Genomic DNA, 19,916 nt, shown 5'->3' with positions numbered 1-19,916 from the left:
CCTCCACCACTCCCGCCCCTGCCCGGGGGCGTCCGCCGCGCGCCCCGCCTCACTGAGGGCAGACGCACCGGCTGCACGGGCGTCCTCCGCCCCTCCCCCGCGGCTCAGCACGGGCGCCGAAACCGCCCGACTCGCCCGGCTTCTCCGCGGCGCGCCAGTGGCTCCGCCATGCGGGTTGAGGGCACGAAGCAAGGGCGCACGCCCAGCTCGTTCGCGGTTCCTCTCGGCCCCGGATGTGACTGTTTGGCTGCGCCGCCTCGCGCCTTACGCTCGACGGGATTGGGCGCCGGCGGGTGAGGTCATCACTGGGCGCCGAGGAGGGGAGCGGGAAGAGCAGGTATGAGGCTGGCGCCGGTGGCTTCGATGCTGCTTTCCAGTGCCTTTTCCTTTTTCTGGTCTGGTGGCTCCGCGTCTGCTCGCCTGGGCCCCTTTTCCTGTGACGTTTCCCTGTGTCAGTTACGTCCTTGCTTCAGACTCCAACTCAACGCATGAACTTTTCTTTCCTTGCTTGCCAGTTCCTAGTTCTCCCACCTTTTTGTGTAGCTTGGGCGGCGGAGGTGGTCTTTACCTGGTCAGGCCCTCTCGTTCTCCCTAAATATCGGCAGTTAGCCCAACGTCTGTGCCTGTGTGCCTTCGGAAAGTAAGGTGGCTGCGACTGAACACCCCCGCGCCCAAACCTTCGAGTGCCATTTGAGTGCTAATTAACTGCTTCCGTCTTTTGGACAAGGTGTGGTCTTTACTGGATCCACCGCTTAGTAAACAGATGAAGGCAATGTAGTTTTGGTCAGTTAAACATTCCAATAGGGAGAATGACGTGGAGGCCATAATTATAGATGGATTCTTGGAAGGGGAAGAATTTCAGCATCCCAGCCTGGGCAACATTGCGAGACCGTGTCGCTACAAAAAATAGAAAAATTAGCCGAGGGTGGTGGCGTGCGCCTCTGGTCCCAGCTACTTGGGAGGCTGAGCCCGGGAGGTCGAGGCTGCGGTGAACCATAATCGACTGCTGTTCTCCAGCCTGGGCGACAGAGTGAGCTCCTACCTCAGACACACACAGACACACAAGAATTTCAGCATTATTTGATTATACTACGATTTCTTAGGTGGCCCCAAAAGTTTTCCGACAGCCTTTAAAGAATGCTTAGTAAGAGAATAATAATAACCATCATTTGAGTCACGGTGTGAACCAGGCACTATAGTAGGTCATTTACGCAGATTTTTATATACATAATTCTCAAAACAACTCCATGAGGTAAGTAATTAAAATAATAAAGTTCACAGACTTCCTTAGTCAACTCCAATGTCTTGGAACCTTTATGTAGTAAGAAATCTTTTCTGAAGCTTCTTGCTATATCCGTTTCTTAGTCTCTAGTAAAAGCAAAGGAACGGCAGCTACCTCCCTACCCTCTGATACATGGTGTTTGATTATTACTCGCCTGTCCGTTCTCCTCATATGTCTTTTTCACCAAGTCCAGTAACCCTAATTCTTTCCATTCTTACCAATGCCAGCGCCACAGCCCTTCAGTCATTTTGGTTGCTATCCAGCTTCTCCACATCAAGTCCAACTTTAGAAACCCCAGGCCTGTGAAGAAAAGTTGACCTATGCTGACTATGGTGATGGTGACTCTCTCACTAATTTCTTTTAAGTTTTCGAGGATAAGCAGAGTTGATCTACCTGAAAAAGAGATAATGAACTAGACAGAATGAACAGCCTTAAAGGCACAGACACTTGAAAGGGACAGTGGTGGTGTGACTGGTGCAGTGTTTCGAGATCATTCAGTTTTAAAGGCTGGCCTTTATCCTGTCACGGTACAGCCGTTCTGGGGTCTGGAGTATGGTGGCTCTCTTCTCACAGCTCCACTAGGCAGGGCCCCGCTGTTGGACTCTGTGGTGCTCTCACCCAACAATTCCCTTCTGCACTGTCCTAGCAGAGATTCTCCATGAGGGTTCTGCCCCTGTAGCACACCTCTGCTTGAACATTCAAGTGTAGAACCTTTGAAGGATCCAATGTTTTTCTGTGCTAATCTAGCCCAGTCCCTGAGATGACTTTCAACAGCAGACCGTCTCCTAAGTGCCCCAGGTAGAATTTCAAAGTAAAAGATTACCCTTCTCAGCCCCTCCTTTTCTTTTTTACAAATCTTTCACCTGCTCGTCACCCACCCCACCAAGCCCCTTCCCCATGTTCAGTACTCATTCTGCGCTCTGGCGGATGAGAACTGCCAGCTGCGGCACTTCACCCTTTTAAAAAATGCTCTCAGCCAGGCGCCGTGGCTCACGCCTGTAATCCCAGCACTTTGGGAGGCTGAGGCGAGCACATCACCTGAAGTCAGGAGTTCGAGACCAGCCTGGCCAACATGGTGAAACCTGTCTCTACTAAACATACAAAAATTAGCCGGTTGTGGTGGCACGTGCCTGTAATCCCAGCTACTCAGGAGGCTGAGGCACAAGAATCGCTTGGACCCGGGAGGCAGAGGTTGCAATGAGCCGAAATTGCACCATTGCACTCCAGCCTGGACAACAAGAGCGAAACTGTCTCAAAAAAAAAATTGCTCTCAAAATAACTCACCTGGCAGGGCACGGTGGCTCATGCCTGTAATCCCAGCACTTTGGGAGGCCGAGGTGGGCGGATTGCTTGAGCTCAGGAGTTACACCAGCTTGGGCAACATGGTGAAATCCTGTCTCTACAAAAAATACAATTAGCTGGGTGTGGTGGTGCATGCCTGTAATCCCAGCTACCTGGGAGACTGAGGTGGGCGGATCCCTTGAGCCCAGAAGGTGGAGGTTGCAGTGAGCAGAGATTGGGCCACTGCACTCCAGTATGGGTAACAGAGGGAGACCCTGTCTCAAAAAAACAAAAAAAAAACAAGAAAAACTCACCTTTCCCTCACCACTCTATATGATTTCATTAGGTGTTAGAAGGAAGTGATCTATTATCTGATTAAAGTAATTTACAGTAGGATATGATTAACTGCTGTGCTTGACGCTTTAGGCAACTCTATAGGAAAAGAGAAGCTTGTTGACTTGATACATGAATGTGGGGATGGTGACACTTCACCTCTTTCTGCCAGGCTTTTCCAGTTGCAGTCAGAAAAGCAAGAAACAGTGGCTTGCCGACTCATTTCTGAAAAATTGTTTGGATGTAACCCAACTTTAATTACATTTTTTCCCACTACCCTTCTACCCCAGCAATCGGATTGTTTAACTTTTTGATAGTGTTCTTTGGTGTGTTTCAAATAATAACAAATCATTTTAATTTTATAGACTAAGGAAATGATTTTGAAGGGTCTAGTTGAATCACTGATCAATGCTTTGCATGATAAATCTTGATTGACTAAATTAATAACCACAGAGTGTATGGATTTCTGGGGCTTTCCAAACTTCCCCCGGCTCCTTTTTTTTTTTTTTTTTTTTGAGACATAGCCTCACTCTCACCGAGGCTGGAGTGCAGTGCACCATCTCATCTCACCACTGCAACCTCCACTTCCCAGGTTCAAGCAATTCTCCTGCCTCAGCCTCCCAAGTAGCTGGGATTACAGGCACACACCACCACGCCCAGCTCATTTTTATATTTTTAGTAGAGACAGGTTTTCTCCATCTTGGCCAGGCTGGTCTTAAACTCCTGACCTCAAGTGATCCGCCCGTCCCAGCCTCCCAAAGTGCTGGGATTGCAGGCATGAACCACCACGCCCAGCCTCCCCCACCCTTTTTTTTTTTTTTTAACATTCCCAGTAATAGCTATTTATTTTATTTTCTGACTGGATGAACAATCAGTAAATATTATCTATGTGATTTGGAGAGCAGGAGCTTAGTATGTAGCGTTTAATAAGATAGAGCTGTTCTTGGGGTCTTGTGAGACTAATAGAACAAGAGTTACTACTGGTTCCATTGTGGAAAAATTTATAGGAACTGTAGTCTTTATAATACTCCCTTTAGGGACAAAATTCATTTATTGCCTATCTTCTCATACTTTGGAGTAAAACTTAACAAAATGAACCTTGAAGATTGAGTTAATCTTTTCTAGAAAAGAGTTAAATTAGAAAACCTGCTAAAACTTTTGTCTATCGGTCAACATTCATTTGGCTCTCCTGTGGGTAGATTTGTAATGGAGAAAGAGGAGCATTAGAAACCCTGCCTCATTCTTGTTTCAGAGAAAACCTAAAATCCCAGCTGGGATCCAAAACCTGTAGGCACACAAATAGCAAATCTTAATGCTCTAGAGTATAGACCTCCTGACTTCAAAGTTGATTCATCATAGCAATGGTCTGGCTGATGAGAACTGCCAGCTGCGGCACTTCACCCTTTCAAAAAATGCTCTCGGCCAGGTACCGTGGCTCACGCCTGTAATCCCAGCACTTTGGGAGGCTGAGGCGGGCAGATCACCTGAAGTCAGGAGTTCGAGACCAGCCTGGCCTCGAAGAAGAGGCTGGGAAAGAAATGATCGACATTCTAAAGATTTGAAAGCATTGGCTGGGTGCAGTGGCTCATGCCTATGATCCCAGCACTGAGAGGCTGAGACGGGAGGATCGCTTGAGCCCAGGAGTTCGAGAGCAGCTTGGAGAATGTGGAGAAACCTCATCTCTACAAAAAAATACAAAAAATGAGGTGGGTTTGGTGGCGAGAGCCTGTAGTCCCAGCTAACCAGGAGGCTAAGGTGGGAGGATTACTTGAGGCTGAGGAAGTCAAGACCTGCATGACAGAGCAAGACCCTGTCTCAAAAAATAAAAAAAATAAAAAATTGAAATCGTTAAACAAAATTGTAACTTAAATTGACTTTTCAATATTCAATTCAAATTTGTAGAATAGCATCTTTATCATGAGATAATACAGTATTACAGTTCCTCAGCCTAAATGCTATCAGTGCCTTTCGTTTAAAATCTTGGTTTATCTGGAATTTTTGGCAGCAGTCTTCGTTACACATATTTACCTGCTGCTGGTTCAGTACTTGTCAGCAAAAATCAAACCACCAGGGCTCCCTGTTTTTACCTCCCTCTGAGTCATTTCCTCTCCAGTCCTCTCCTTTAAATATTTCTTCAGTCTCCAATTAGTTTCTTCTGTATATTAATTGAGTGCTTCTGCTTGAAAACAAAGTTTAATTTTGTCTTTTTTCCATTTTACTTTTATGAACATTTCTATATTTGATTTTTGTGACCACGTTTCTGTTACCTTGATTACTAATAGATAGGTGATTTTTTTTGCAGTCTAATTAGTGATCCTGTGTGTGACTAAAAGTAGGGGGAGGCTGGGTGTGGTGGCTCACGCCTATAATCCCAGGACTTTGGGAGGCTGAGGTAGGTGGATCACTTAAGGTCAGAAGTTCAAGACCAGCCTGGCCAACATGGTGAAACCCTGTCTCTACTAAAAATGCAAACATTAGCCTGGCATGGTGGCAGGCGCCTGTAATCTCAGCTACTTGGGAGGCTGAGGCAGGAGAATCACTTAAACATAGGAGGCAGAGGCAGAGGTTGCAGTGAGCTGGAATTGCGCCATTGCACTCCAACCTGGGCGACAGAGCAAGACTCTGTCTCCAAAAACAAACAAAAAAAAGCTTTGTGTTGGGAATGGAAACTTTGGGCAGAGTGCCAGATTATTTTAAATGATTTTTCCAAATAAGGAAATTTCTCTCTGTACCATTGGGCTAAATTCAAGTGTCTTACCTGGAAATAGCACAGCAGCTCTGGGGTCTGGCACTCGGGTAAGTTCTCCTTTCGCTTATGAAATTAAAAATTAAATTTGTCCAGATAGATTTGTTTGCTTCCTTTTGTCTTGACCAAGATGAGAGTTGTATAAATTGCCCTGATTCCTTTTTTGCCTTGACCAGCAGGCAGGCAAGGCAGGCCAGTATTATGTGGCATTTCCAGTGTGTCTATATCTGGGATTCCTAGAGGATCAGAAATCTAAATTTTGCACTGTTGTGTAAATGCAGGCAGATGATAATATGATTAAACATGTGAGTACATTTTAAAGCACTGATGACTTACTCGTAATTTTTGGTCATTTTCTGTTTCTTCAATGACTAGTAACAAAACTGTTGTCAGGTGGAGTTGTTAGAAAAGGACCTTCATTATTTAAATATTTGGAACCTGGGCAACATAGGGAGACCCCTGACTTTGCAAAAAAAATTAAATAAAATAAAAATCAGCCAGGCATGGCGGTGCACATAAGTGGTCTGAGCTACTCAGGAGACTGAGGTGGGAGGATTGCTTAGGCCTGGGAGGTCGAGGCTGCAGTGAGCCACGATTGTGCCACTGCACTCCACCTGGGTGACAGAGCAAAACCATCTCAAAATAAAAGCAAAACATTTGGGATCCCTTACAAATCCTAAGAGTCAAGTGACCTTGGGAAAATTATTTAACATTTCTGAGACTCGGTTTTATTATCCCTAAAATGGAATAATACCCATCAAAAGGGTTGTTTTGAGAATAAAATTAGATAACCTACTGATTTGAATAAGTGTCTGGTGGGGAGACCCAAGGGCCTGCCATTTTCAGCAGTTCCCCAGGTGGCTATTAGTGTAATACAGATTCTGCAATTCCATTGTACATCAGGATCACCTGGAGGATTTACTAAACCACATTGCGGCCGGGCACGGTGGCTCACGCCTATAATCCCAACACTTTGGGAGGCCGAGGCAGGTGGATCACCTGAGGTCTGGAGTTTGAGACCAGCCTGGCCAACATGGTGAAACCCCGTCTCTACTAAAAATACAAAAATTAGCCAGACTTGTTGCCGGGTGCCTGTTATCTCAGCTACCTGGGAGGCTGAGACAGGAGAATTGCTGGAAACCGGGAGGCGGAGGTTGCAGTGAGCTGAGATCGTCCATTGCACTCCAGCCCGGACCAACAGCAGCGAGACTCCATCTCAGAGAACACAACAACAACAACAACAAAAGCACATTGCTTGGTCTCACCCTCAGAGTTTCAGATTCAGTAGATCTAGGGTTGGGTCTGACAATTTGCATTTCTGACAAGTTCCTAGGTGATGCTGATGCTGCCAGTCTGGGGACCACACTTTGAGAATACTGGTGCAGTACATGTGATGCCACTTTGGACCAGCCTAATAAAAATAGAAAAAGTAACAATAGGAACACTTACTGAGTACGCATTATGTACCAGGCACCATTATGTGTGATTTACATGTATTATGATCCTATGAAATGAATGTTGTTATTATCCTCATTTTATAGAGAAGAAAAGTGAGTGACAGCGAGGTTCAGTAATTTGCCCAGTCACCTAGCTACTACAAACCTGGAGAGCCTAGCTACAGAGCTCATCATCTAAAACATTATTCAGATAAGAGGTATAACCTGATGATTTTGCAGCCCTCTCTTTAATAGAATTTTTCCTAATTTAAAATATTTAGTGTTTATTCTTCTGTGGGTTCCATATCAAAGACTGGAGGACCAGCCTTACCTAGACCCCTGATGGCAAAGGAAGCCCACTGAAGCATTTGCCAGCCAGGATACAACCCTGTGTTCAGCTAGGCTTTTGGAGACTTGATCTTTAAGTGTCCTTTTTTTTTTTAAATTTAGTTTTTTTAAGATGTCTTTATGAAATACTGTTGATTACATCTGTCTCCTACCATCAAGTCGATGCATAAAACATGAGATTACAGTTGTTTCCCCTTCACAGAGTCTTCGGGACCATTATGGCAGTCAAGTGGACTGGCGGGCATTCTTCTCCTGTCCTCTGCCTAAATGCAAGTAAAGAAGGGCTGCTGGCTTCCGGAGCGGAGGGTGGAGATCTCACGGCTTGGGGTGAAGATGGAACTCCATTAGGACACATGCGGTTCCAAGGGGCTGATGATGTTACCAGCGTCTTATTTTCTCCCTCCCGCCCCGCCAAGCTCTATGCCTCACATGGAGAAACCATTAGTGTGCTGGATGTCAGGTCCCTCAAGGATTCCTTGGACCATTTTCATGTGAATGAAGAAGAAATCAATTGTCTTTCATTGAATCAAACTGAAACCCTGCTGGCTTCTGCCGATGACTCTGGGGCCATCAAAATCCTAGACTTGGAAAACAAGAAGGTTATCAGATCCTTGAAGAGACATTCCAATATCTGCTCTTCGGTGGCTTTTCGACCTCAGAGGCCTCAGAGCCTGGTGTCTTGTGGGCTGGATATGCAGGTGATGCTTTTGCACAGGGTCCTTGGAGAATTTCTGAGTGGGATTTGCTAACAGAATCAAATTATTGATCACACCAAATACCTTTGCTTTTTCTGTTTTCTACTAACATATCCATTTACGAACGATGAGCCTTATTTCTACATTTAATGCTAGTCTGATAAAATCTAGTAGAATTTATTCACAAAGTAATCGTTAATCCTTTACTCTTCTTTTCTCTGTACTGTAAGATATTCCTAAAACCTGAAAATTCAAATATTTGGTTGTAAACATCTGTTTAAACAAACAACGGTGAGTACTAAAGGCAGAGTTGGTCCACCCATTCTCTATAAACTCGTTTAAACAAAAAGTTAGAGGGCTCTGTTTTTACTTTAAAGTTCTGGGATACATTAACTGAAATATTGTGTATTGGTGATCAGGATCAAAGCACCGTATTCAATGCTGAGTTTTGAAAGGAGCATCGTGGCTGGGCGCGGTGGCTCACACCTGTAATCCCAGCACTTTGGGAGGCCGAGGTGGGCAGATCACTTGAGGTCAGGAGTTTAAGACCAGCCTGGCCAACATGGTGAAACCCCGTCTCTACTAAACATACAAAAATTAATCAGGCGTGCTGGTGGGCGCCTGCAATCCCAGCTACTTGGGAGCCTGAGGCAGAATTGTTTGAACCCGGGAGGCAGAGGTTGCAATCAGCCGAGATCTCGCCACTGCACTCCAGCCTGGGCAACAGAATGAGACTCTGTCTCAAAAAGAAAAAAAGGAAAAAGAAAGGAGCATCACAAATTGCCCAAATTCAGAGGAAGTCCATCAGGAAAGCAGATGTATCTAGAAACCCCATTATGTAGAGAACTGGAGGTGTTTAATTCTTAGTTTTCTTGAGGGGAAAAAATGGAATATGCTGGTCTTCACAAGAGAAGTCATAGGAAAGCAGATTTGGGCTTAACGTAAACGTTTTCAAATAGCTTGAACGTTCCCATGGCAGGATGTGCTTCCTCTTGAGAGTAAATCTCATCACTGGAGTGAGAGTCATCACAATTTCTCTCTGTTGAGCACTTAGTTCTTGACAGTGCTTTGTGTATATTCGTTTTAATTCTAATCACACCCTCCTAGTTATTTTGTTTTTTTTTTTTTTATAAATAAACTGAAATTCACATTAAGTATCTACATAGCCACCTGACTGGGATTCAAACCTCAATCTCTCTGGCTCCTAAGGCTATGTTTTTTCTCTAGGATGACAGGTATTCAAGCAGAGTATCATCAGTAATGTCACAGAAAAGTTTCTTGGTTTGGGATGAGGTGGCTTCTAGAGAGAGAACCATTGAGAATGACCTGTGTCCAGCACTGTTTAGGCATTTAATCTCTGTTCTCAGTTGCATACAGTATCTTCTAAGATTCTATGTTCTTTTTAATAGCATCAGAAGTTTTGACGTCCACCCTCTTGGCTAGTGGTCTTTACCTCTCCCTCCCCAACCCTGCCTCCCCCTTATAATTTAAGAATGATGAGACTGTTTTTGTTGTCACCATGATGTTCCCCTCTCCTGCAAGCTACCAGTATTCAGTAGGCAGAATCAGTGGCTGTCCTGCAATGCTGGGATCTCTCCAAACAATAAAGAATTGTCCCCCAAAAAACATCGATAGTGCCTGGGTTGAGACTCACTCTACATGTATGGGGCATAGTGACCCTGCAACCTCTACCTTCCTTTTCCACTCCTAGGTTTTTTTTTTTTTAATTATTATAATACTTTAAGTTCTAGGGTACATGTGCATAACGTGCAGGTTTGTTACATATGTATACTTGTGCCATGTTGGTGTGCTGCACCCATCAACTTGTCAGCACCCATCAACTCGTCATAATTTACATCAGGTATAACTCCCAATGCAATCCCTCCCCACTCCTAGGTTTTGATCAAGCCCTTTATAAATCTTGTACATCCTCCACCCTGGTGGTAATAAGCTGCCCTTGTGGTTGTAAAGAAAGAGCTATACAACCAGGTGGACATGTTTTAAGTAGGCAGATTGTACAGTGTGTCTTTGAGTAGTCGTTCTGTCATCCTTCAGCTATACCAGTTTTCTATCAGTAGCTCGTTAACCACTAGGCATGGCAATAGACAGGTATGCAAAAGTGATGTGTACTTTTCAGATTAGATAAGGAATGGGCATTCAGAATTTACTCTCTTGCCCCCAGTTCCAGGTAAGACGTTTTAGTGGCAGGCACTTGCTAGTGAACAGCCCAGGAAACAAGTATTTTGAAAAAGGGAGGCTCAGGTAATTTCTTATTTTGATTTGCCTGGTAAAATTGCTGAACGTTTGTGGTAGATTTGTTTTTACACTGGGCCGTACAACCATGCTTTTAAGAAATTATTTCCTTAACTGAAGTTGAAACTATAATTTTTTCCACAGTTTTCTTCCTAAAACCTGTTCATCTAGTATTATCCTAAACTTTGAGGATAGCCAGTCTATGGGGGAGCCCAAGAATGTAGGCATAATAATAGTGGAAGGGAGTTCTGACTATTTTGAGTTCCTTCTCTCTGAGCAAACAGATTTTATCTCAAGGCAGCAATTGAATGATTGCCATGTTTAGCATACCTATCTTTGTTCTTATGTAACAGTAATTATAAAATTATTTCTTTTGACTTAGGTTTGAATAATTAGGCAGGGCCAGGCGTGGTAGCTTACGTGCCTGAGGGCTTATGCCTGGGATCCCTGCACTTTGGGAGGACAAGGCAGGCAGATCGCTTGAGCCCAGGAGTTCAAGACCAGCCTGGGCAACATGGCAAAACCCTATCTCTACAAAAGATTACAAAAATTAGCCAGGTGTGCTAGCATGCACCTATGGTCCCATCTACTTGGGAAGTTGACGTGGGAGGATCACCTGAGCCCAGGGAGGTCGAGGTTGTAGGTAACCGTGATCTTGCCACTGCACTCCAGCCTGGGTGACAAAGTGAGACCCTGTCTCAAAAAAAATAAAATAGGCAAAGCACATTCAAAGAGGCAAGGAACTTAAAAGCAAAGTGTGGTTCGTTAAGACACTTGAGACTGCTTAATTTTTTATTTAATAGGTACAAAGTAATATTTATATATGTGAGGTGTAAAGAATAACATTAGGCTGGGCGCAGTGGCTCATGCCTTTAATCCTAGCACTTTGGGAGGCCATGGGAGGTGGATTGCTTGAGCTCAGGAGTTTGTGACCAGCCTGGGCAACATAGCGAAACCACGTCTCTACAAAAGATAGAAAAATTAGCCAGGAGCATGGTGAGCGCCTGTAGTCCCAGCTACTTGGGGGACTGAGATGGGAGAATTGCTTGAGCCCGGGAGGTTGAGGTTGCAGTGAGCCAAGATTGTGCCTCCGCACTCCAGTCTGGGTGACAGAGTGAAATAAATACCTGTACACCTACCATTCAACTATACTTTTTTTCTTGAAAGACTTAGAAAATTAAACTGTCATATTTCTGTAGCATACATGTTGATTTTCTTTCCCTGCCCCTTTCTGCATCTGAAAACAGATGATTCAAAGGTTTGTTATTCTTTCTCGATTTTGTAAGACCAAAGTATCAACACTTACAGACCAGAATGGTGGAGAAGGCTCTTTTGTTTGTTTTTGAGACAGGGTCTTTGTCATCCAGGCTGGAGTGCAGTGGTACAATTATAGCTCGCCGCAGCCTCGTACTCCCTCAAGTGATCCTCCCACCTCATCCTCCTGTGTAGCTGGGACTGCAGGCACAAGCCATCACACCCAGCTAATTTTTTTAATTTTTGCTAGAGAGGAGGGCTGGCTCCCTATGTTCCCCAGGCTGGTCTTGAACTCCTGGGCTCAAGCAGTCCTTCTGCTTTGACCTCCCAAAGTGCTGGGATTATAGGCATGAGCCACTGCACCTGGCCTTAAGAGGCTCTTTATCTTGAAGATGAGTCTTTTATATGGAAAGAAACGTTTTTGTAAAAGGGGGATTTTTTTTGAAAAGTCACTTTGTTACTATTACATTCACTTCTGAACATTTGCTGGTTCCCCACTTTTTCTCCCTTCGATGTTTTACAGAACCATAAGCCCCAAACTCTTTCATTCTTTTCTTTCAGTATCTCTAGCTCTCTTGCTTAGGATGATAACTGCTTGAACAGCTGGTTGAGAAATTAAGTGTGAAACACCTCAGAGCCTTCAGCTGCTTGGAAAAGTCAAGAAGCGCAAAGGGAATGTCCAGACAGGAACAGTCTGGAATCCTCAATACATGGAAATGATTCTAGACTTGGTAGAATCTGGGATGGCTGTTAACACATTTAGATGATTTAAGTCAAATACAAAGGTGTTTCAGCTGCTGAAACACTTTGGATGTAGTTTGTGTTTGAATGTCTTTGGAGGACAGAAAATACAGTCCATTCATAAGGACTGTATGAGAAAGAACTGGGGCTATCTGCCAATACAGTGAACCTAGCAGATTCTAGAATGTCCATTTTCCTTGTGTGTATGTATATATATATATTTTAAGATGGAGTCTTGCTCTGTTGGCCAGGCTGGAGTGCAGTGGCATGATCTCGGCTCACTGCAAGCTCCGCCTCAGATTCACACCGTTCTCCTGCCTCTGCCTCCCGAATAGCTGGGTCTACAGGTGCCCGCCACCATACCCAGCTAATTTTTTGTATTTTTAGTAGAAATGGGGTTTCACAGTGTTAGCCAGGATGGTCTCGATCTCCTCACCTCGTGATCCGCCCACCTCGGCCTCCCACAGTGCTGGGATTACAGGTGTGAGCCACTGCACCCAGCCATGTTTAGATTTTTTAATAGAAACTGTTTTTGAGCGTTGTGGCTGATGTGTGTAATCCCATCACTTTGGGAGGTGGAGGTGAGCGGATTGCTTGAGCCTAGCAGTTGGAGACCAGCCTGGGCAACATAGCAAAAACCCTGTCTCTACAAAAAAATACAAAAATTAGCTGGGTGTGGTAGCGTGCACCTGTAGTCCCATCTACTTGGTAGGCTGAGGTGGAGGGATCACTTGAACCCGAGAGGTGAAGGCTCCAGTGAGTCATGGTCATGCCACTGCACTCTAGCCTGGGTGATAAAGTGAGACCCTATTTAAAAAAAAACAAAAACAAACTATTTTCATATCAAGTTTCAGCACTCCTTCCTGTTATATTTTCTAATATTTATTTGTTTTACTTTAGCTTATTTTAATTTGTTAGTACTTTAATTTCACCCAAATAGTGATTGTTCGTCACATAGTATTATGTTATAAACCCAATTCAAAGAGATTTTCATCTAAGAGAAGCAGAATATAAGCCAATAAGAATTGATGTCACTGCTTTTGAAAATAAGCCAATAAGAATAATCACAAGGGAAGTTACCTTGAATAGGAAACCAAATTCTTAATAGCATCAGCAATGCTAATCTTGCCAATTCAGAGCTATGCTTTTCCTGTCTAAACAAGGTCATGCTTTTTCCAGTGTCTATTAAAATTATGAGTTATAATTCAGGGATGATGGTAAACTACATGGTAAACAGCTGTCTGTTCGCTTTGAAAGTATTAAGAGTATTTTTCTTTGCAAAATGGTTGGCACAGGAAAAGAATGAATCACTAGATGATAATATAAAACCCATTCACAAAGCTTATTTAAAAAAAAAAAAAAAAACAGGTCAGGAACAACGACGAAAAGCCAAATGAAATTAATACCAGGATGTTATATTAGTCAACAGACACATTTGGAATTTCTCCTCTTTCTCAGCCATTATGCTAGGCATTAGCAAAGACTAATTAAGTCTCAAGAAACTGATACGCTAGTAGAATATGTCAGTTAATAGAATAGAAACTAGATACAGGAAAGAGAAGCAGGCTGAAATAGGAAAGCCCTCCTGGAGGCACCGGGACTGAGCGTAAGCCCCTCGGATGGGTAATTGGGTGATGTGAAAGGAAAGGAAAGGCATTCCAGATAGAAACCATTTCAGTGATATCCAGATTGAGTTTATTTACTTGATAGGCCTTTTTACCTATAACCAGCATAGACTAAAACTAGCAAATTTCATAACGTTTGGTTTCACTTGAAGAGATGAGAGCAGAAAAACCTTTAGAAACCTGCTTAACAATTACACTTTGATGGGGTTTATTAATCAAAAATTACTCAGGATCTTGTTTAATTCTACCTTGATTCTACCTTACTGCAATCTAGTTTTGGTCCTGGGGTAGCATTCCACTGGCATGTTATGGCAGCATTTGATTATTTTTTTTGTATTGCTGGGAACCTACCTTACTGCTCATTCTCAGACCACTTTAACGATTGTATTAGAAGCTGAATAAGCACACGGTAGCTGAGCAAATTGACTAGCGTTTTATATGACGGTATAATTTCTTCTTACTTAAAGGTGATGCTGTGGAGTCTTCAAAAAGCCCGACCACTCTGGATTACAAATCTACAGGAGGATGAAGCAGAAGAAATGGAGAGCCCACAGTCACCTGGTCAGCTCTTCAACCCTGCCCTAGCCCACTCTATCTCTGTGGCTGCGTGTGGTGATATTTTTAGTTGTGGTGCAGAAGATGGTAAGGTTCGAATCTTTCGGGTGATGGGAGTTAAGTGTGAACAGGAACTGGGATTTAAGGGCCACACTTTAGGGGTATCCCAGGTCTGCTTTCTCCCAGAATCCTGTTTGCTGCTTACTGGAGGGAATGATGGGAAGATCATGTTGTGGGATACAAACAGTGAAGTTGAGAAGAAACCGAAGAGTCCTACAAAACGTACCCACAGGAAGAAACCTAAAAGAGGAACTTGCACCAAGCAGGGTGGAAATACTGACGCTTCAGTAACGGATGAGGAAGAACATGGCAACATTTTACCAAAGCTAAACATTGAACATGGAGAAAAAGTGAATTGGCTCTTGGGTACAAAAATAAAGGGACACCAAAATATATTAGTAGCTGATCAAACTAGTTGTATATCTGTATATCCCTTAAATGAATTTTAAATCCAATAAAAACATTTGAAGAATTGTGGCAAAACTGTTTTCAGATTTAAAAAAAGATCCTGGTTCTTTATTTAAGCTGTTTGTTATATGTAAAATCATACTATTTTGCTGTACAAATTTTAAGATATTTGAACAAAAGACAATTAGATACTTTATATAGTAAGTGATATATTAAAGTTTGGAGGAAGAGAATGAATATTCATTGTGTACCATGTACCAGCCATTTTACATATATTTGATTTCTTGTTCTGAATCAATGAAGTTTTTTTCCCCATTTTAGTGCCACAGGAATTAAGACTTAGAGATGTTATGTAACTTAAAGATCCAGGAAGATTGCAGGCACAATGACTTGTCTGGAAAGGACCTTGTTACGCTGCCTACCCTAGGGAAGCCCACGTCCTGGTCCAAATCGGTCACATTAGTTACTTCTGGCCGTGTGCAATGGCTCATGCCTGTAATCCCAGCACCTTGGGAGGCCAGTGCGGGCGGATCATCTGAGGTCAGGAGTTAGAAACCAGCCTGGCCAACATGGCAAAAATCCATCTCTACTAAAAATACAAAAATTAGCTGGGCCTGGTGGCACGTGCCTGTAATCCAAGCTACTCAGGAGACTGAGATGGGAGAGTCGCTTGAACCCAGAAGGTGGAGGTTGCAGTGAGCCAAGATCACACCACTGCACTCTAGCCTAGGCGACAGAATGACTCTGTAAATAAATAAATAAATAACATTAGTTATTTCTGATCCCAGGATGTCATGAGGAGCATTACCACATTGGAAGAGGAAACCTGTTCTTGCTTGTTCTGTGTAAAGCCCAAATTGCTTTGCTGACAATTACCTTTTGCTGTGTTTCTAAAAAAAAGGGTTCCAGGGTCAAATCAGTTTAGGGTGTTATGCAGCAATCCAGGCCATGATGCTGGTGGAGTGCGAATAAATTGTAGTTATTAATGAGCAGAAATTCTGACTAAGCAGAAGATAGAAAAGAGAATAGAGGCCTAGAGAGGGTGTCAAGAGTTAGGTTCCTTTTCATTGAGAGGTGGATTGCTGTCTTCTCTGCATGTTCTTTCAGCGTTCACTCATACTGCCTACTCTTATATTTAAAGTTTTTTAAATTTTAATTTAATTTTTTTTATAGAGAGGAGCCTTGCTATGTTGGCCAGACTGGTCTCAAACTCCTGGCCTCAAGCGATCCTCCTGTCTTAGCCTCCCAAAGTGCTGGGATTACAGGTGTGAGCCACCGTACCTACAGTCAAAGCTTTGAAGAGATCATCTGATTGGTTACCATTATTCTTGTTTGTAGAGATCTCTTTTTCATAAGTTCAGTTTTAGTCAGGACTCCTGTTGCAGGTGACAGAAACCAAATTCAAATTGGCTTAACAGAATAAAAAGGAATGTATTGGCTCCCATAACTGAGAAGTCCAAGAATAGTCAGGTGCATACTGTTGGGGTGGCTACGCTGGCAGGGTACGCAAAAGAAAGCACCCCAGCCTAAATTTACAGAGAACCAGGATATCATTTTGAATATAGCTTAGTTCTAATACTCAACTGGCCACTCAAGGTGACAAATAGGAGCTTCAGTGGTCGCCCCTCGGAAGCAAGCTTTCAATGTCCCCACCTGTGGAAGGCTGAAAAACATCTTCCAAAGATAACAGGTTGTAATCACTGGAACCTGTATTACTTATTACTATTAAATATGAATTTTAATTATTTAAAATATTGTGAATATGAGATTGCTATGTAATTATTAAACAATATTGATAATTATAATATTTATATTTAATGATAAGTAAATCTATAAACATTTGGCAGAAAGATCTTCGCAGATCTGATTAATTTATGAATCTTAAAAGATTGTGTTAAAGAAAATAATGATATTTTGCAAATAACCTATGCACATTCTCCCATATGCATTCAATCATCTCGATTACTTATAATCCCTAATACAATGGAAATGCTATAAAAATAGTATTCTGTTTTTTATTTGTATTATTTTTTATCATTGAATAGATGTGTTCCGTTGTTTTTCCTTCCCTGAATACATTTGAGCCACGGTTGGTTGACTCCACGGAGTGTGGAGCCCATGAGTACTGAGGGGTAACTACGTGCTTTTCTGTTTTTATTAGAGTGTAAGATACTTGAAGGCAAAGACCACCTACCCTCTTTCACTTCAGAGTATATTGTGTGGCCTGTCCTAGGCTCCCCAGCCAACACAAACAGTACTCATAATGAACCAAAGGAGACCCAGGAAGTTCAAATGTGAAAAAAATGTGCATAGAAAAAAGCCTGAGGGGAACTGGTGGCAGAATTGCCTGGCAACTAAACCCAACCCTTTGCTTGTTCTTCAGGTTATTTTTAGTTTATTTATTATTTATTTATTTATTTGAGATGAAGTCTTGCTGTGTCACCCAGGCTGGAGTGCAATGGCGTGATCTCAGTTCACTGCAACCTCCACCTCCCAGGTTCAAGCAGTTCTCCTGCCTCAGCCTTTTGAGTAGCTAGGATTACAGACACCCGCCACCACACCCAGCTAATTTTTGTATTTTTAGTAGAGACTCAGTTTTGCTGTGTTGCCCAGGCTGGTCTCAAACTCCTGACCTCAGGTGATTCCCACGTCGGCCTCTCAAAGGGATGGGATTACAGGCGTGAGCCTCCACACCCAGCCTCTTCAAGTTATTTTTAACACCAGCTATCGGGACTACACATTCTCCTAACCAATGCTCAACCCTCAGACACCTAAACATGCTCATTTCACATTTCTATTTTCTTTTCTTTTTTTTTTTTTTTTTTTTTGAGACAGTCTCACTGTCACCCAGGCTGGAGTGCAGTGGCATGATCTTGGCTCACTGCAACATCTGCCTCCCAGGTTCAAGCAGTTCTCGTGCCTCAGTCTCCCAAGTAGCTGGGATTACAGGTGTTCACCACCAATCCCAGCTAATTTATTTGTATTTTTAGTAGAGATGGGGTTTCACCATGTTGGCCAGGCTTGTCTTGAACTCCTGACCTCAAGTAATCCACCCACCTCAGACTCCCAAAGTGTTGGGATTACAGGTATGAGCCACTGTGCCTGGCCAATTTTTGTATTTTTAGTAGAGGTGGGGTTTCACCATGTTGGCCAGGCTGGTCTTGAACTCCTGACCTCAGGTGATCCGCCCACCTTGGCCTACCAAATTATTTCACATTTCATGTACCCTCTATAAATTACAAACAGTTTGTGGTCCTGGATACACAAACCTGAGGCCGATACCGTGCCACCCAACCACTCCTTGCCAAGGGCAGAAGTACTTTCAGGATTAATCAGTTACATTCTGGCAGAATCGTGTAGTTCTGGTGACATCAGCCTATGACCAGCTCTCCCTTGACCACAATTTTGCTATTTACAAGCAAAGAATTAGTGAAAAACGGTAATGCACAGCACATATGTTTTGTATGTGTGTATGTGTGTGTGTCTTGTTTGCTGAACTATTTGAAAGTGAGGTACCTTGACACTTTGTACTAGTCTGTTTTCATGCTGCTGATAAAGACATACCCGAGTCTGGATAATTTACCAGGAAAAAGGTTTAATGGACTTACAGATCCATGTGGCTGGGGAGGCCTCACAATCATGGTGCAAAGCAAAGAGGAGCAAGTCATGTTTTACATGGATGGCAGCAGGCAACGAGAGAGAGCTTGTGCAGGGAAACTTCCCCTTATAGAACCATCAGATCTTGTGAGACTTATTCACTATCATGCAAACAGCACAGGAAAGACCTGTCCCCATGATTTAATTACCTCCCACTGGGTCTCTCCCACAACATGTGAGAATTCAAGATGAAATTTGGGTAAAGACACAGCCAAACCATATCATTCCATCCCTAGCCCCTCCCAAATCTTATGTCCTCACATTTCAAACCCCATCATGCTTTCCCAACAGTCCCCCAAAGTCTTAACTCATTTCAGCATTAACTAAAAAATCCACAGTCCAAAGTCTCACCTGAGACAAGGCAAGTCCCTTCCTCTATGAGCCTGTAAAATCAAAAGCAAGTTAGTTACTTCCTAGATACAATGGGGGTATAGGCATTGGGTAAATAAAACTGTTCCATACGGGAGAAACTGGCCAAAACAAAGGGGCTACAGGCCCCAAGCAAGTCCAAAATCCAGCAGGGCAGTCAAGTCTTAAAGCTCCAAAGTGATCTCTTTTGACTCTCTGTCTCACATCCAGGTCACACTGATGCAAGAGGTGGGTTCCCATGGTCTTGGGCAGCTCTGCCCCTGTGTGCTTTGCAGGGTGCAGCCTCCCAGCTGCTTTCACAGGCTGGTGTTGAGTATCTGTGGCTTTTCCAGGTGAATGATTCAAGCTGTTGGAGCTACCATTTTGGGGTCTGGAGGATGGTGGCCCTCTTCTCACAGCTCCACTAGAGGGTGCCCCAGTAGAGACTCTGTGTGGAGACTCTGACCCCACATTTCCCTTCCACACTGCCCTAGCAGAGGTTCTCCATGAGGGCCCCGCCCCTGCAGCAAACTTTTGCCTGGACATCTAGGTGTGTCCATACATCTTCTGAAATCTAGGCAGAGGTTCCCAAACCCCAGTTCTTGACTTCTGTGCACTCACAGGCTCAATGCTATGTGGAAGCTGCCAAGGCTTGGGGCTTGGACTCTCTGAAGCCACAGCCCAAGCTCTTTGTTGGCCCCTTTTAGCCATGGCTGGATTGGCTGGGACACAGGGCACCAAGTCCCTAGACTGCACACAGCATGGGGACACTGGCCCTGATCCACTAAACCATTTTTTCCTCCTAGGCCTTAGGACCTGTGATGGGAGGGGCTGCCTTGAAGACTTCTGACGTGCCCTGGAGACATTTTCCCCATTGTCTTGTGGATTAACATT

General features: G+C 43.6%; 2 protein-coding genes across 3 annotated transcripts in view; one reads left to right on the top strand and one right to left on the bottom strand.

The window, feature by feature from the left end:
• The window catches only part of FBXO45 (F-box protein 45), a 20,260-nt gene extending 18,731 nt beyond the window's left edge, over positions 1 to 1,529 (bottom strand). The window contains exons 1-2 of the mRNA XM_017892192.1: positions 1,501 to 1,529; positions 69 to 434 (exon numbers count right to left, since the gene is read on the bottom strand). Coding sequence (XP_017747681.1) covers positions 69 to 434; positions 1,501 to 1,529 — 395 coding nt within the window. The remainder of the gene's footprint in view (positions 1 to 68; positions 435 to 1,500) is intronic.
• WDR53 (WD repeat domain 53) lies at positions 7 to 15,092 on the top strand. Of its 2 annotated transcripts, XM_017892238.1 has the most exons (4): positions 1,032 to 1,252; positions 7,184 to 7,296; positions 7,629 to 8,124; positions 14,462 to 15,092. In XM_017892238.1, the coding sequence occupies exons 3-4, from the start codon at positions 7,645 to 7,647 to the stop codon at positions 15,056 to 15,058; spliced, it is 1,077 nt and encodes a 358-aa protein (XP_017747727.1). In that variant the 5' UTR covers positions 1,032 to 1,252; positions 7,184 to 7,296; positions 7,629 to 7,644; the 3' UTR covers positions 15,059 to 15,092. The 2 variants fall into 2 exon arrangements, with proteins under 2 accessions (XP_017747726.1, XP_017747727.1); XM_017892237.1 differs by lacking the exons at positions 1,032 to 1,252; positions 7,184 to 7,296 and adding an exon at positions 7 to 337.
• Positions 15,093 to 19,916: the final 4,824 nt, after the last annotated feature.

This window comes from Rhinopithecus bieti, unplaced genomic scaffold (assembly GCF_001698545.2).
Source record: "Rhinopithecus bieti isolate Rb0 unplaced genomic scaffold, ASM169854v2 scaffold_21777, whole genome shotgun sequence".
Classification (NCBI taxonomy): domain Eukaryota; kingdom Metazoa; phylum Chordata; class Mammalia; order Primates; family Cercopithecidae; genus Rhinopithecus; species Rhinopithecus bieti.
The sequence above is the reverse complement of the archived record's forward strand: the minus strand, read 5'-3'. Positions and strand labels throughout refer to the sequence as shown.